General features: G+C 40.3%; 1 protein-coding gene across 3 annotated transcripts in view; it reads right to left on the bottom strand.

The window, feature by feature from the left end:
• hpo (serine/threonine-protein kinase hippo) overlaps positions 1 to 18,095 on the bottom strand; it is a 304,676-nt gene that overhangs the window by 59,480 nt on the left and 227,101 nt on the right. For all 3 annotated transcript variants that reach the window (XM_070102292.1, XM_070102291.1, XM_070102294.1), the window contains exons 7-8: positions 11,245 to 11,392; positions 10,701 to 10,875 (exon numbers count right to left, since the gene is read on the bottom strand). In XM_070102292.1, coding sequence (XP_069958393.1) covers positions 10,701 to 10,875; positions 11,245 to 11,392 — 323 coding nt within the window. The remainder of the gene's footprint in view (positions 1 to 10,700; positions 10,876 to 11,244; positions 11,393 to 18,095) is intronic.

Raw genomic sequence — 18,095 nt, 5'->3', positions numbered from 1 at the left:
AGGTGGTACTTCCCTATATAAAATATATATATATATATATATATATATATATATATATATATATATATATATATATATATATATATATAGTGTATAGTGTATAGTGTGTATAGTGTATATAGTCTATAGTGTACAGTGCATAGTATGTGCATGGTATGCGCATAGCATGTGAAGTGTATAGCGGTGTGTCGTTGATAGTGGGGGCAGTGCACTGAGCATAGTGGTGTATAGTAACATGTGCACTGAGCATCGTGGTGTATAGTGACTTGTCCTGGGAGGGAGTGAGTGCCCTACTCCGCCTCAGCACACATCTTCCACCGCCCACCACAAGGACTGGACACCCCTCTCCTCCCCCCCCCCCCACCACCACCATGAACCACATGCGGAATGTGCCATGCGCCATTTTCCCTTCAGCTTGGGCTTATCACACAGTGTGAGGTATGGCAGACGATGAAGCCAGCCAGCCACAAAGCCAGGGAAACAATGCACCCAACAATGAAAGAAGAGGCACATGTCAGGTGTGTGGAGAGTTTCGAGCACGCAACAGGGACGGCCGTATTCGTGCACACAATAGGTGTGCGGGATCACATATGCCCCCAGCAGAGAGCAGCCCACAGCCTCCACAGGCAGATGACAATTCCAATGGCAACCTCGTCACTTGCGATAACCTTCTGTTGGCATTCAAATCCACTGCTAGCAGTACACTATCCCACATCCCTAAAGCAGCTCGCCCATATGCAGCAGGGAAATTCACAGACCTTCTTAAGCGGGTGAATGGAGGTTCCACCAACTTAGAAGCCCGAGGCACCATCCAAGCATGGCGCAACCTTCTCTTGTTCGGCAATGTCTGTCTTGCAGTTCCTGAAAGACGAGGCAAACTGCTAACCACGTCAGTTATCAAGGCAGTGCGCAACTACCCAAGAACGGATAACTGTGTCCCTCTGCCCCATCATCGCAGGAATCAAAGAGGTAGACCCAAGAAAAGTCCTACTGAGAACGAGAAAATTTGCGCACAGGTTAGCAAAAAAATTGAGGAAGGTAACACAGTGGGAGCAATAAGAATAATTACAAGTGACGACACTGTAGCCCCCAAGGATGAGACCACGGCCCAAGCACTAAGAGACAAGCACCCAACCAGGGACACCACAGACATCAACGACAACCCTGAGGAAGACCCTATCACTGAACAATTAATTTTGCCAGAATCGGAAGTCTATAAGGCGATCGTGTCATTTCCAGCAGGATCTGCAGGAGGTTACACTGGAATTCGACCTCAGCACCTCAAAGAGATGGTAAATCCAGTACTCGGTGAATCTGCATCAATTCTTCTCACCGAGTTAACAACTTTCGTCAACAATTGCCTGGCTGGGCGAATCCCAGAAGAAATTAAACCTTTCTTTTTTGGAGCCTCACTATGTGCTTTGAAGAAGAGGGATGGGGGAAACAGACCCATTGCAGTTGGAAACACTCTTCGCCGTCTCGTTGCCAAAGCAGCAGTGAGAAACATTCGCCTAGAAGCTGCCACTTTACTCCAGCCACACCAACTGGGCTTTGGGGTCTCTCAAGGCAGTGAAGCTGCAGCCCATGCGGCAAGGGCCTACATCAGGGACCTACCAGAAGACAAGGCCATAGTCAAACTTGATTTTAGAAATGCCTTTAATATGGTGAGGAGAGATGCTGTTTTGCCAGCTGTTCGGGTTCGGTTCCCCAGTCTCTTTCCCTTCATTTCAGCCGGCTACAGCAAACCCTCAATTCTTTTGTTTGGAGAACATGAAATTCAATCATCATAGGGTGTTCAGCAGGGTGACCCACTTGCTCCACTTCTCTTCTGCTTGGCAGTAAGAGAACTAACTTCCAGCCTACGCAGTGAGCTCAATATATGGTACCTGGATGACGGCACTCTGGCAGGTACTGAAGAGTCCCTCGTGGGGGACCTACAACTGGTGAAAACACAGGGAGAAGACTTGGGACTCATCCTCAATCCCTCTAAGTGTGAAATCATCACAGCAAACCAGGAAATAATCAATGCTGTGCGAAGAATCCTCCCGGAAATCTCAACTACAACTCCGTCCAACAGTACCCTCTTGGGGGCACCGCTGGGTCACCAGGCCATCGATACTGTCCTCAGGGACAAATTGAATGACCTTATGAGAATGGAGGAGAGAATAAGCGATCTTGATGCCCATGATGCTCTGTATCTCCTCACAAGGTGTCTTACTATGCCAAGACTCACTTACTTCTTGAGGTGTGCACCCTCTTTTGACAACCCAACACTCAATGAATATGACGCACACCTGAGATCAACTTTTAAGAAGGCACTGAACCTGTCACTAGAGGATGAGCAATGGGATCAGGCAACCCTCCCAGTGCGACTGGGAGGTATAGGGGTGCGTAAAGCAACGCATGTTGCTTTACCTGCTTTTCTGTCTTCGTGTTTGGCTTCCAGTGCATTAGTCAAGAAGATAGTGCCCGAACGCTTGAGAGACTTGGTAGGAGCTCAAGACCCCAGGTTTACTGAAGCAGCAATTCGGTGGGACACCCTTACAGACTCCTCCAGTAGACCAGCTCCTCCCAAACAGCACAAACAGTCCCACTGGGACAAACCGATCATGGAAAAAATCGCCAACACAATGCTCTCCAATGCTTCAGGAAAGAACAAAGCTCGTATCCTGGCAGTGAAGGCACCACACTCAGGAGATTTCCTGTTAGCTGTTCCCAATTCCTCCCTGGGCACCCGGTCTCGACCCACAGGCCATTCGGATTGGTGTTGCTCTTCGCCTAGCCGCCCCCATCCTCACCGAACATAGGTGTATTTGCGGCAGGGCGACAGCTGATCAATTCGGACTCCATGGTCTCGTGTGTCACACAGCAGAAGGGAAGTATGCCAGACATGAGGAGATCAATGACATAATAAAGAGAAGCCTCGCCACAGCCCGTTGCCCAGCTCAACGGGAACCCCAAGTACAGAGGTCTGATGGAAGTCAAAAGCGTCCTGATGGAGCCACTATGCTACCCTGGAAGGATGGAAAGCAGATTGCCTGGGACTACACCTGTGCTGCCACATTGGCAGACACCTACTTGCCATACTCTGTAGTGGAAGGGGGTGGAGCTGCCAGCCACAGGGAGACCCAGAAGATCCGAAAATATGAAGACCTTCCCCCTTGCTATAACTTCATTCCAATAGGGTCGGAGACCCTTGGAGCATGGGGCAAGTGTGCTCTAAAGTTCCTCAAAGAGCTGGGTGAAAAGCTCATCATAGAAACCAAGGACCACAGGGCGACCAGCTTCCTCTTTCAGAGACTCAGTGTTGCGATCCAGAGAGGAAATGCCTGCAGCATTCTGGGCACGCGGCCCACCGCAGGGGAGCTGGACGAAGTATTCGAGATGTAGCTCTGAGTTACCTATGTTGTTTTACTTTGTATCATATTTTTGTGAATGTTTCGTCAATGTATTTTGTCTTTAAATAAAATATATATACATAATATAGGGGGTGGTAGGAGAAAATTCTCAAACAGCTTCAGGGAGAATCTTGAGTTTTCCCTGAAGCAAGTTTATTTTTTTCTCTGAGGATGAGGGTCCCCATGACAGTTCTAGAGGTGGTACCTCCCTATATAAAAATATATAAATATATATATATATGCGTGTTGTAAGATATACATACATATATACATATATACATATATATATATATACATATATACATATATACATATATACATATATACATATATACATATATACATATATACATATATACATATATACATATATACATATATACATATATACATATACATATATACATATATACATATATACATATACATATATACATATACATATATACATATACATATATACATATATATACATATACACATATATACATATATACATATACACATATACACATATATACATATATACATATACACATATATACATATATACATATACATATACACATATATACATACATATATATATATATATATATATATATATATATAATATATATATATATATATACATATATACATACATACATACACAGTGGACCCTTAACCAGCGATGGCATCGATTAACGATAAATCTGACTAGCGATACATTTAAACGCAAAAATTTTGCCTCAACCTGCGCTTAAAAACCTGACCAGCGCTATTCGTTCCGTACCATACGCGTCCACTTTGGCCTGAGCGCGCCTCACTTGTCCCTTGGGTGTCAGTGTTTACAAGCCAGCCAGCCACCGCGGTCGTTTCCAAACATACAACAACTGGAACATTTCATATTATCACAGCCTTTGTAGTGATTGCACCTGCAAAATAAGTCACCATGGGCCCCAAGAAAGCTTCTAGTGCCAACCCTACAGCAAAAAGGGTGAGAATTACTATGGAGATGGAGAAAGAGATCATTGCTAAGTGTGAAAGTGGAGTGCGTCTCTCTGAGCTGGTCAGGTTGTATAATAAACCCCAATCAACCATCGCTACTATTGTGGGTAAGAAAACGGCAATCAAGGAAGCTGTTCTTGCCAAAGGTGCAGCTGCTGCTGCACCACAGTCAGATGTTGTTGTTGCTGCACCACCATCAGCTGTATTACTCGAAGATGTGGAGAGAGTGTTGTTGGTGTGGCTTAACGTGAAACAATTACCGAGAAACGATTAACCCCGGAAGGTTAGCCACCCAGGGTAACCCAAGAAAGTCAGTGCATCCTCGAGGACTGTCTAACTTATTTCCATTGTGGTCCTTAATCTTGTGAAGCTTGGGTGGTAAATGCAGCAGCGAGGAGACGGTTGGAGGCAGTGGAGATGTCCTGTCTAAGGGCAATGTGTGGTGTAAATATTATGTAGAAAATTCGGAGTGTGGAAATTAGGAGAAGGTGTGGAGTTAATAAAAGCATTAGTCAGAGGGCAGAAGAGGGGTTGTTGAGGTGGTTTGGTCATTTAGAGAGAATGGATCAAAGTAGAATGACATGGAAAGCATATAAATCTATAGGGGAAGGAAAGAGGGGTAGGGGTCGTCCTCGAAAGGGTTGGAAAGAGGGGTTAAAGGAGGTTTTGTGGGCAAGGGGCTTGGACTTCCAGCAAGCGTGCATGAGCGTGTTAGATAGGAGTGAATGGAGACGAATGATACTTGGGACCTGACGATCTGTTGGAGTGTGAGCAGGGTAATATTTAGTGAAGGGATTCAGGGAAACCGGTTATTTTCATATAGTCGGACTTGAGTCCTGGAAATGGGAAGTACAATGCCTGCACTTTAAAGGAGTGGTTTGGGATATTGGCAGTTTGGAGGGATATGTTGTGTATCTTTATACGTTTATGCTTCTAAACTGTTGTATTCTGAGCACCTCTGCAAAAGCAGTGATAATATGTGAGTGTGGTGAAAGTGTTGAATGATGATGAAAGTATTTTCTTTTTGGGGATTTTCTTTCTTTTTTGGGTCACCCTGCCTCGGTGGGAGACGGCCAACTTGTTGAAAAAAAAAAAAAAAATCTGCACACTCCTGGTAAGGCACTTATTGAATTAATAAATGTGAATAAGTTCCTCTTTCAGGTCAGGTCACAGTAACTTGGTAGAGAAGACAACCCATGTGGTAAAGAATAAAAAAGTATTAAAAAAAAAAAAAATCATTATCAGTAAAATTTCAAGATTTTATGTTAAACTGCTTGCAAAATTACATGCTACTGCACAAACTTTCAGTATCAATGAATGTCATTTTAATATTAACTAATATGTAGATTTTAAGACTACACCTCCATAAATATTTTGCAAATTACTGTGAACATTTTGAAAAAATCCACCTTCATAAACATTTGCAAATAGTGTTAAAAAAATTTCAACAACTAATACAAAGCAATACATTATTTCTGAAAGACAGACTTAATCCTGAGTCGTGTAGGTTTGACTCTGCTAAGAAAATAAAAAACGGTATTTTAATTAAGAGTAATAAGCTAGCAAAACTGCAGGAGTTATAGCGTTCTAAAACTGTATGGTCCCAAGGCATGAATACCAAATTTGAAGCAACTTTACTTAGACATTAGTAGACCAATATATGCACTGTTTAGATTAATGTTAAATACTGAATGGTGAAAATGTATAGTAATATTTTTTTTTTTATTATCACACCGGCCGATTCCCACCAAGGCAGGGTGGCCCGAAAAAGAAAAACTTTCACCATCATTCACTCCATCACTGTCTTGCCAGAAGGGTGCTTTACACTACAGTTTTTAAACTGCAACATTAACACCCCTCCTTCAGAGTGCAGGCACTGTACTTCCCATCTCCAGGACTCAAGTCCGGCCTGCCGGTTTCCCTGAATCCCTTCATAAATGTTACTTTGCTCACACTCCAACAGCACGTCAAGTATTAAAAACCATTTGTCTCCATTCACTCCTATCAAACACGCTCACGCATGCCTGCTGGAAGTCCAAGCCCCTCGCACACAAAACCTCCTTTACCCCCTCCCTCCAACCCTTCCTAGGCCGACCCCTACCCCGCCTTCCTTCCACTACAGACTGATACACTCTTGAAGTCATTCTGTTTCGCTCCATTCTCTCTACATGTCCGAACCACCTCAACAACCCTTCCTCAGCCCTCTGGACAACAGTTTTGGTAATCCCGCACCTCCTCCTAACTTCCAAACTACGAATTCTCTGCATTATATTCACACCACACATTGCCCTCAGACATGACATCTCCACTGCCTCCAGCCTTCTCCTCGCTGCAACATTCATCACCCACGCTTCACACCCATATAAGAGCGTTGGTAAAACTATACTCTCATACATTCCCCTCTTTGCCTCCAAGGACAAAGTTCTTTGTCTCCACAGACTCCTAAGTGCACCACTCACTCTTTTTCCCTCATCAATTCTATGATTCACCTCATCTTTCATAGACCCATCCGCTGACACGTCCACTCCCAAATATCTGAATACGTTCACCTCCTCCATACTCTCTCCCTCCAATCTGATATTCAATCTTTCATCACCTAATCTTTTTGTTATCCTCATAACCTTACTCTTTCCTGTATTCACCTTTAATTTTCTTCTTTTGCACACCCTACCAAATTCATCCACCAATCTCTGCAACTTCTCTTCAGAATCTCCCAAGAGCACAGTGTCATCGGCAAAGAGCAGCTGTGACAACTCCCACTTTGTGTGTGATTCTTTATCTTTTAACTCCACGCCTCTTGCCAAGACCCTCGCATTTACTTCTCTTACAACCCCATCTATAAATATATTAAACAACCACGGTGACATCACACATCCTTGTCTAAGGCCTACTTTTACTGGGAAAAAATTTCCCTCTTTCCTACATACTCTAACTTGAGCCTCACTATCCTCGTAAAAACTCTTCACTGCTTTCAGTAACCTACCTCCTACACCATACACTTGCAACATCTGCCACATTGCCCCCCTATCCACCCTGTCATACGCCTTTTCCAAATCCATAAATGCCACAAAGACCTCTTTAGCCTTATCTAAATACTGTTCACTTATATGTTTCACTGTAAACACCTGGTCCACACACCCCCTACCTTTCCTAAAGCCTCCTTGTTCATCTGCTATCCTATTCTCCGTCTTACTCTTAATTCTTTCAATTATAACTCTACCATACACTTTACCAGGTACACTCAACAGACTTATCCCCCTATAATTTTTGCACTCTCTTTTATCCCCTTTGCCTTTATACAAAGGAACTATGCATGCTCTCTGCCAATCCCTAGGTACCTTACCCTCTTCCATACATTTATTAAATAATTGCACCAACCACTCCAAAACTATATCCCCACCTGCTTTTAACATTTCTATCTTTATCCCATCAATCCCGGCTGCCTTACCCCCTTTCATTTTACCTACTGCCTCACGAACTTCCCCCACACTCACAACTGGCTCTTCCTCACTCCTACAAGATGTTATTCCTCCTTGCCCTATACACGAAATCACAGTAATATATGTTACCAAAATGCTACTAGTGGGGGCAACAAGGCTGAATCAATAAATGCAATGAAATCCAAATAATTTTTTCAAATATGCACCTGATATTAATATGGTATTAATTTTCCAGCAATGAAAGAAAATGGATATATAGACTTAAATCAATAAATATGAAATATCCTAAAGTATACTAATGCTAAATTTAAAGCAGTTTGGTTAAATCTGTTGTGTTAACCAAAAACTGCCACTCTATAAGCTTTAAATACATAATTACACATTTCTAAAAGCTGGCACAAGGTTTCTAGCAAGCTCATACCAATATATACACTAATTTCAAAGCTATTTACTTTAAATATTTTCCATCAAAGTGTGAAAATCTTAACTAGAAAAAAAAAAAAAAAAAAAAAAAAAAAAAAAAAAAAAAAAAAAAAAAAAGCCTATAGTAAACTATTAAGAGTCCAGACAAACTGAAAATATTTGTAGTATCTCTTATGCAATGTGAGTTATTCCTGCAAGGTAGACCAAGGCCTTTACTGATGCCACTGTCCTTTTTGCCGGTCTAAAATCCCATAAAATATTTTATTTCGAGGGCAGTTGTCTTCCTCTATTTTTGCACCACTGCATCCCTAAATTTTACTGACCTTTAAGAACTTATTTCTGATATGGAGCAGAGTAAACTAACAATATAATATGAGGAATGGAGAGTAAGAATGATTCATGAGCTTTATAAGTGTGCTCTCACAGGTTCACAAATTGTGTATAACTGAAGGTCTTCGTGTCACCTCACCCTAAATGGCACTTTGATCTCCAGATTAATTTGACATATCTATTGGTGCACTGACTTGAACTAAATCATACTGAAATATTAGTGTAGTGTTTATTAATGTAAATTCCTTGCTAAACTGTTTTGTTAAATGAAGAACTACTTTTATTGCTGTATTAAAACCAAAATAAAAAAAATTCACTTAATCACACTTTCAAATGATTTTTTTTTAAATTTCTCAGTGTTAAAAATGCCAAATAAACACTTCATATTGTAAGACTTCAAGATCTGCATGTTTCAAAGAACTGCATAACCCTTTCAAGTTAAGTTTTATTAATGTTTCCAACTATAAAGATCTTTTAAAGAAGCAATATCAAGATATTAAAAACCTTTCCCTTATACAAATTCTACAAAATTAGTTCTTACAACTGCCATCAAGGACCCACATTATTTTTATTTTATTTTATTAATACATTGGCCGTTTCCCACCAAGGCAGGGTGGCCCGAAAAAGAAAAACTTTCATCATCATTCACTCCATTACTGTCTTGCCAGAGATGCGCTCACACTACAGTTATAAAACTGCAACATTTACACCCCTCCTTCAGTGCAGACACTGTACTTCCCACCTCCAGGACTCGAGTCCGGCCTGCCGGTTTCCCTGAATCCCTTCATCAATGTTACCCTGCTCGCACTCCAACAGCATGTCAAGTCCTAAAAACCATTTGTCTCCATTCACTCCTATCAAATATGCTCATGCATGCTTGCTGGAAGTCCAAACCCCTCGCACACAAAACCTCCTTCACCCCTTCCCTCCAACTTTTCCTAGGCCAACCCCTACCTCGCCTTCCCTTCACAACAGATTTATACATTCTCAAAGTCATTCTATTTTGTTCCATCCTCTCTACATGTCCAAGCCACCTCAATAACCCTTCCTCAGCCCTCTGGATAATAGTTTTGGTAATCCCACACCTCCTCCTATTTTCCAAACTACGAATTCTCTGCATTATATTCACACCACACATTGCCCTCAGACATGACATCTCCACTGCCTCCAGCCTTCTCCTTGTTGCAACATTCACCGCCCATGCTTCATACCCATATAAGTGTGTTGGTATAACTATACTCTCATACATTCCCCTCTTTGCTTCCACGGACAAAGTTATTTGTCTCCACAAATTATTATTATTATTATATTCATAATGGGTCATTCAGGGCAAAGGGTAGCGAGGGCTTGGTCCTGCAACCACTAATAACAAGACAAACTCTACTCTCTAAGCCAGGCTTTCCTTATCAGGCAGTATCAATTCTCTAGATAAGTGCAGCACATATCTCAAGTCTTGTGTATTCCAGATAAAGTAATTCTCAAAGCATTTTTAACATGTCACCCAAAACATAATGAAACAATAATTTGAACAAAATGGACTCTGGATTTTTCTGGGACTGCAAATTTAATTTAGAATCTGATAATGCTTAGCAATATGGCATAAAAAAATTGCATGCAAAACTGTCACTGCTAAGTTTTGATATACAAAGAGAGATTCAACAATTGTTCCATATCCCCGGAACCCTATAAGTGGGGTGCTTAGATCCTGAAGAGCTCTTGATCCAAGGAATTGACCCTCTCTTTTCTCAGATCAACCCTAATTACCTCTCATTCCTATGACCTTTATGGGAATAGTGTATCCCCATGAATATCTCTTATAAATCCACTCTTGTAATACCAATTTTATCACTATTACAGTATATTAATTTGAATAAAATTTAACTGTAAAATTGTTGCCCTATTGCACATTTCTTCACATTATATACTTGGCCCAATGTTATCTTACTGATACAGCAAAGGAGAATATTATTTTCACGTTTAATTCTGTAGCTTAACTTTTGCTCAAAATACTACATTCTGTACTGTGAGTTTCAAAAACATATCTTTCCAAACTTTCTTAAACATGTACCAAATATACTGTATTCTTAATGCATGTATACTGTATTTATTAAATACTTACAGATTCTGTTATATGCTTGATTTGATTTTGTCTATTGGAGTTCTGACTTTCTCGAATTTCCATAGCTTCCTCTAGCATGTTCCTTAGTATACTTGAAGGCTGTGCCCCATGAATGAACTGGTGCTGAAGTAATTCTGAAGCTGTTGCTCTTTCTTCAGGATTCTTCACTAAACATCTATCAAAAAAATATATATATATATATGACTAATGTATACCTAACATGGAATAATTTACTTAAAAAAGTCATGCATGACAAAAAAACTTTCAGAATTGCATCATACATAATAAAAATAAGAAACTTAAAGGCATTCAGTATAACATGATTACTTAATTTACAAACACATGTTCATGATGTAGTGTATAAGGTAGTATGTAGAGTTTAGTCTAAAAAATCTTCCTTGAAAAATAACGTGCACTAATTAGGGAAATGCAATCAGATGAACGTAATGTCCTAAACTCTTGAGCAAAACAGATGTTTAGTAAAGTAATTTACTTTATCAATGTTTAGAATGTTTCAACTTTGGATATTAATATTCCAAGTTACCTTGAGACGAAGTCGATAAACTCTGGTTGCCATTGATCTGGTTCTCGGAATGATGGGGGAGGTTTAGTGGGTATCATGAATATAGCACGCATGGGATGAATGTCTCCATATGGAGGCTTACCCTCTGCCATTTCTAATGCTGTTATGCCTGAAAAAGTAAAGTGTTGAGCCAATAAGATTTAATTTAAAATCATGATTATCCATCAGTTAATTAAACTGAACAAAAATATATATATAGGTAGTAGGTTGGTAGATAGCAACCACCCAGTGAGTGTAAAACGAAAGCCTGTAATTGTTTTACATAATGGTAGGATTGCTGGTGTCTTTTGTCTGTCTCATAAATATGCAAGATTACAGGTACATCTTGCTACTTCTACTTACACTTAGGTCACACTGCACATACATGTAATGGTGGTTGGGGATTTCAATGCTAAAGTGGGTAAAAATGTTATAGAGGGAGTAGTAGGTAAATTTGGGGTACCAGGGGTAAATGTAAATGGGGAGCCTTTAATTGAGCTATGTGTAGAAAGAAATTTGGTAGTAAGTAATACATATTTTATGAAAAAGAGGATAAATAAATATACAAGGTATGATGTAGCACGTAATGAAAGTAGTTTGTTAGATTATGTATTGGTGGGTAAAAGGTTGATGGGTAGGCTCCAGGATGTACATGTTTATAGAGGGGCAACTGATATATCAGATCATTATTTAGTTGTAGCTACAGTTAGAGTAAGAGGTAGATGGGAAAAGAGGAAGGTGGCAACAACAAGTAAGAGGGAGGTGAAAGTGTATAAACTAAGGGAGGAGGAAGTTCGGGCGAGATATAAGCGACTATTGGCAGAAAGGTGGGCTAGTGCAAAGATGAGTAGTGGGGGGGGGTTGAAGAGGGTTGGAATAGTTTTAAAAATGCAGTATTAGAATGTGGGGCAGAAGTTTGTGGTCATAGGAGGGTGGGGGCAGGAGGAAAGAGGAGTGATGGTGGAATGATGAAGTAAAGGGTGTGATAAAAGAGAAAAAGGTAGCTTACGAGAGGTTTTTACAAAGCAGAAGTGTTATAAGAAGAGCAGAGTATATGGAGAGTAAAAGAAAGGTGAAGAGAGTGGTGAGAGAGTGCAAAAGGAGAGCAGATGAATGAGTGGGAGAGGCACTGTCAAGAAATTTTAATGAAAATAAGAAAAAAATTTGGAGTGAGTTAAACAAGTTAAGAAAGCCTAGGGAAAGTATGGATTTGTCAGTTAAAAACATAGTAGGGGAGTTAGTAGATGGGGAGAGGGAGGTATTAGGTAGATGGCGAGAATATTTTGAGGAACTTTTAAATGTTGAGGAAGAAAGGGAGGCGGTAATTTCATGCACTGGCCAGGGAGGTATACCATCTTTTAGGAGTGAAGGAGTGAAGAATGTAAGTGTGGTGGAGGTACGTGAGGCATTACGTAGAATGAAAGGGGGTAAAGCAGCTGGAACTGATGGGATCATGACAGAAATGTTAAAAGCAGGGGGGATATAGTGTTGGAGTGGTTGGTACTTTTGTTTAATAAATGTATGAAAGAGGGGAAGGTACCTAGGGATTGGCAGAGAGCATGTATAGTCCCTTTATATAAAGGGAAGGGGGACAAAAGAGATTGTAAAAATTATAGAGGAATAAGTTTACTGAGTATACCAGGAAAAGTATACGGTAGGGTTATAATTGAAAGAATTAGAGGTAAGACAGAATGTAGGATCGCGGATGAGCAAGGAGGCTTCAGAGTGGGTAGAGGATGTGTAGATCAAGTGTTTACATTGAAGCATATATGTGAACAGTATTTAGATAAAGGTAGGGAAGTTTTTATTGCATTTATGGATTTAGAAAAGGCATATGATAGAGTGGATAGAGGAGCAATGTGGCAGATGTTGCAAGTATATGGAATAGGTGGTAAGTTATTAAATGCTGTAAAGAGTTTTTATGAGGATAGTGAGGCTCAGGTTAGGGTGTGTAGAAGAGAGGGAGACTACTTCCCGGTAAAAGTAGGTCTTAGACAGGGATGTGTAATGTCACCATGGTTGTTTAATATATTTATAGATGGGGTTGTAAAAGAAGTAAATGCTAGGGTGTTCGGGAGAGGGGTTCGATTAAATTATGGGGAATCAAATTCAAAATGGGAATTGACACAGTTACTTTTTGCTGATGATACTGTGCTTATGGGAGATTCTAAAGAAAAATTGCAAAGGTTAGTGGATGAGTTTGAGAATGTGTGTAAAGGTAGAAAGTTGAAAGTGAACATAGAAAAGAGTAAGGTGATGAGGGTATCAAATGATTTAGATAAAGAAAAATTGGATATCAAATTGGGGAGGAAGAGTATGGAAGAAGTGAATGTTTTCAGATACTTGGGAGTTGACGTGTCAGCGGATGGATTTATGAAGGATGAGATTAATCATAGAATTGATGAGGGAAAAAAGGTGAGTGGTGCGTTAGGGTATATGTGGAGTCAAAAAACGTTATCTATGGAGGCAAAGAAGGGAATGTATGAAAGTATAGTAGTACCAACACTCTTATATGGATGTGAAGCTTGGGTGGTAAATGCAGCAGCAAGGAGACGGTTGGAGGCAGTGGAGATGTCCTGTCTAAGGGCAATGTGTGGTGTAAATATTATGCAGAAAATTCGGAGTGTGGAAATTAGGAGAAGGTGTGGAGTTAATAAAAGCATTAGTCAGAGGCAGAAGAGGGGTTGTTGAGGTGGTTTGGTCATTTAGAGAGAATGGATCAAAGTAGAATGACATGGAAAGCATATAAATCCATAGGGGAAGGAAAGAGGGGTAGGGGTCGTCCTCGAAAGGCTTGGAAAGATGGGGTAAAGGAGGTTTTGTGGGCAAGGGGCTTGGACTTCCAGCAAGCGTGCATGAGCGTGTTAGATAGGAGTGAATGGAGATGAATGATACTTGGGACCTGACGATCTGTTGGAGTGTGAGCAGGGTAATATTTAGTGAAGGGATTCAGGGAAACCGGTTATTTTCATATAGTCGGACTTGAGTCCTGGAAATGGGAAGTACAATGCCTGCACTTTAAAGGAGGGGTTTGGGATATTGGCAGTTTGGAGGGATATGTTGTGTATCTTTATACGTATATGCTTCTAAACTGTTGTATTCTGAGCACCTCTGCAAAAGCAGTGATAATGTGCGAGTGTGGTGAAAGTGTTGAATGATGATGAAAGTATTTTCTTTTTGGGGATTTTCTTTCTTTTTTGGGTCACCCTGCCTCGGTGGGAGACGGCCGACTTGTTGAAATAATCGTTATGCGAATGAATTTTCCCCATAAGAAATAATGGAAATAAAATTAATCCGTGCAAGACGCCCAAAAGTATGAAAAAAATTTTTTTTTACCACATGAAAAAAAAAAAAAAAAAACTGTGCACACAAAGGCTTCTCAACTAAAAAAAAAAAAAAGGGCACATTGGACGCGTCTCGGACGAAAATCGGTAAGCGGGTTTTTAATCGGTATGCGCGGCAAAAATTTTGCGATAAAAGTAATCGGTATGCGGAAAAATCGCTATGTGATGCCATCGTTATGCGGGGGTCCACTGTATATATATATATATATATGTATGTATATATATATATGTATGTATATATATATATGTATGTATATATATATATATATATACGTATATATATATACGTGTATATTATTTTTTATTATCACACCGGCCGATTCCCACCAAGGCAGGGTGGCCCGAAAAAGAAAAACTTTCACCATCATTCACTCCATCACTGTCTTGCCAGAAGGGTGCTTTACACTTTACACTATATATATATATATGTATATATATGTATATATAATATATATATATATATATATATATATATATATACATATATATGTATGTATATATATATATATATATATATATATACAGTGGACCCCCGGTTAACGAACTTTTTTCATTCCAGAAGTATGTTCAGGTGCCAGTACTGACCGAATTTTTTCCCATAAGGAATATTGTGAAGTAGATTAGTCCATTTATATATATATATATATATATGATCGTTAAACGGGGGTCCACTGTATATATATATATATATATATATATATATATATATATATATATATATATATATATATATATATATATATTTTTATTATCACACTGGCCGATTCCCACCAAGGCAGGGTGGCCCGAAAAAGAAAAACTTTCACCATCATTCACTCCATCACTGTCTTGCCAGAAGGGTGCTTTACACTGCAGTTTTTAAACTGCAACATTAACACCCCTCCTTCAGAGTGCAGGCACTGTACTTCCCATCTCCAGGACTCAAGTCCGGCCTGCCGGTTTCCCTGAACCCCTTCATAAATGTTACTTTGCTCACACTCCAACAGAACGTCAAGTGTTAAAAACCATTTGTCTCCATTCACTCCTATCAAACACGCTCACGCTTGCCTGCTGGCAGTCCAAGCCCCTCGCACACAAAACCTCCTTTACCCCCTCCCTCCATCCTTTCCTAGGCCGACCCATACCCCGCCTTCCTTCCACTACAGACTGATACACTCTTGAAGTTATTCTGTTTCGCTCCATTCTCTCCACATGTCCGAACCACCTCAACAACCCTTCCTCAGCCCTCTGGACAACAGTTTTGTTAATCCCGCACTTCCTCCTAACTTCCAAACTACGTATTCTCTGCATTATATTCACACCACACATTGCTCTCAGACATGACATCTCCACTGCCTCCAGCCTTCTCCTCGCTGCAACATTCATCACCCATGCTTCACACCCATATAAGAGCATTGGTAAAACTATACTCTCATACATTCCCCTCTTTGCCTCCAAGGACAAAGTTCTTTGTCTCCACAGACTCCTAAGTGCACCACTCACCCTTTTCCCCTCATCAATTCTATGATTCACCTCATCTTTCACAGACCCATCCGCTGACACGTCCACTCCCAAATATCTGAATACATTCACCTCCTCCATACTCTCTCCCTCCAATCTGATATCCAATCTTTCATCACCTAATCTTTTTGTTATCCTCATAACCTTACTCTTTCCTGTATTCACTTTCAATTTTCTTCTTTCGCACACCCTACCAAATTCATCCACCAATCTCTGCAACTTCTCTTCAGAATCTCCCAAGAGCACAGTGTCATCAGCAAAGAGCAACTGTGACAACTCCCACTTTATGTGTGATTCTTTATCTTTTAACTCCACGCCTCTTGCCAAGACCCTCGCATTTACTTCTCTTACAACCCCATCTATAAATATATTAAACAACCACGGTGACATCACACATCCTTGTCTAAGGCCTACTTTTACTGGAAAATAATTTCCCTCTTTCCTACATACTCTAACTTGAGCCTCACTATCCTCGTAAAAACTCTTCACTGCTTTCAGTAACCTACCTCCTACACCATACACCTGCAACATCTGCCACATTGCCCCCCTATCCACCCTGTCATACGCCTTTTCCAAATCCATAAATGCCACAAAGACCTCTTTAGCCTTATCTAAATACTGTTCACTTATATGTTTCACTGTAAACACCTGGTCCACACACCCCCTACCTTTCCTAAAGCCTCCTTGTTCATCTGCTATCCTCTTCTCCGTCTTACTCTTAATTCTTTCAATAATAACTCTACCATACACTTTGCCAGGTATACTTAGCAGAATTATCCCCCTATAATTTTTGCACTCTCTTTTATCCCCTTTGCCTTTATACAAAGGAACTATGCATGCTCTCTGCCAATCCCAAGGTACCTTACCCTCTTCCATACATTAAATAAATGCACCAACCACTCCAAAACTATATCCCCACCTGCTTTTAACATTTCTATCTTTATCCCATCAATCCCGGCTGCCTTACCCCCTTTCATTTTACCTACTGCCTCACGAACTTCCCCCACACTCACAACTGGCTCTTCCTCACTCCTACAAGATGTTGTTCCTCCTTGCCCTATACACGAAATCACAGCTTCCCTATCTTCATCAACATTTAACAATTCCTCAAAATATTCTCCCCATCTTCCCAATACCTCTAACTCTCCATTTAATAACTCTCCTCTCCTATTTTTAACTGACAAATCCATTTGTTCTCTAGGCTTTCTTAACTTGTTAATCTCACTCCAAAACTTTTTCTTATTTTCAACAAAATTTGTTGATAACATCTCGCCCACTCTCTCATTTGCTCTCTTTTTACATTGCTTCACCACTCTCTTTTTCTCCATATACTCTTCCCTCCTTGCATCACTTCTACTTTGTAAAAACTTCTCATATGCTAACTTTTTCTCCCTTACTACTCTCTTTACATCATCATTCCACCAATCGCTGATCTTCCCTCCCGCACCCACTTTCCTGTAACCACAAACTTCTGCTGAACACTCTAACACTACATTTTTAAACCTACCCCATACCTCTTCGACCCCATTGCCTATGCTCTCATTAGCCCATCTATCCTCCAATAGCTGTTTATATCTTACCCTAACTGCCTCCTCTTTTAGTTTATAAACCTTCACCTCTCTCTTCCCTGATGCTTCTATTCTCCTTGTATCCCATCTACCTTTTACTCTCAGTGTAGCTACAACTAGAAAGTGATCTGATATATCTGTGGCCCCTCTATAAACATGTACATCCTGAAGTCTACTCAACAGTCTTTTATCTACCAATACATAACCCAACAAACTACTGTCATTTCGCCCTACATCATATCTTGTATACTTATACATCATATATATATATATATATATATATATATAGTTTTACCAACGCTCTTATATGGGTGTGAAGCGTGGGTGATGAATGTTGCAGCGAGGAGAAGGCTGGAGGCAGTGGAGATGTCATGTCTGAGGGCAATGTGTGGTGTGAATATAATGCAGAGAATTCATAGTT

This window comes from Cherax quadricarinatus, chromosome 81, assembly GCF_038502225.1.
Source record: "Cherax quadricarinatus isolate ZL_2023a chromosome 81, ASM3850222v1, whole genome shotgun sequence".
Classification (NCBI taxonomy): Eukaryota; Metazoa; Arthropoda; class Malacostraca; order Decapoda; family Parastacidae; genus Cherax; species Cherax quadricarinatus.
Note: the sequence above shows the minus strand (reverse complement) of the source record. Positions and strands in the feature narration are given on the sequence as shown.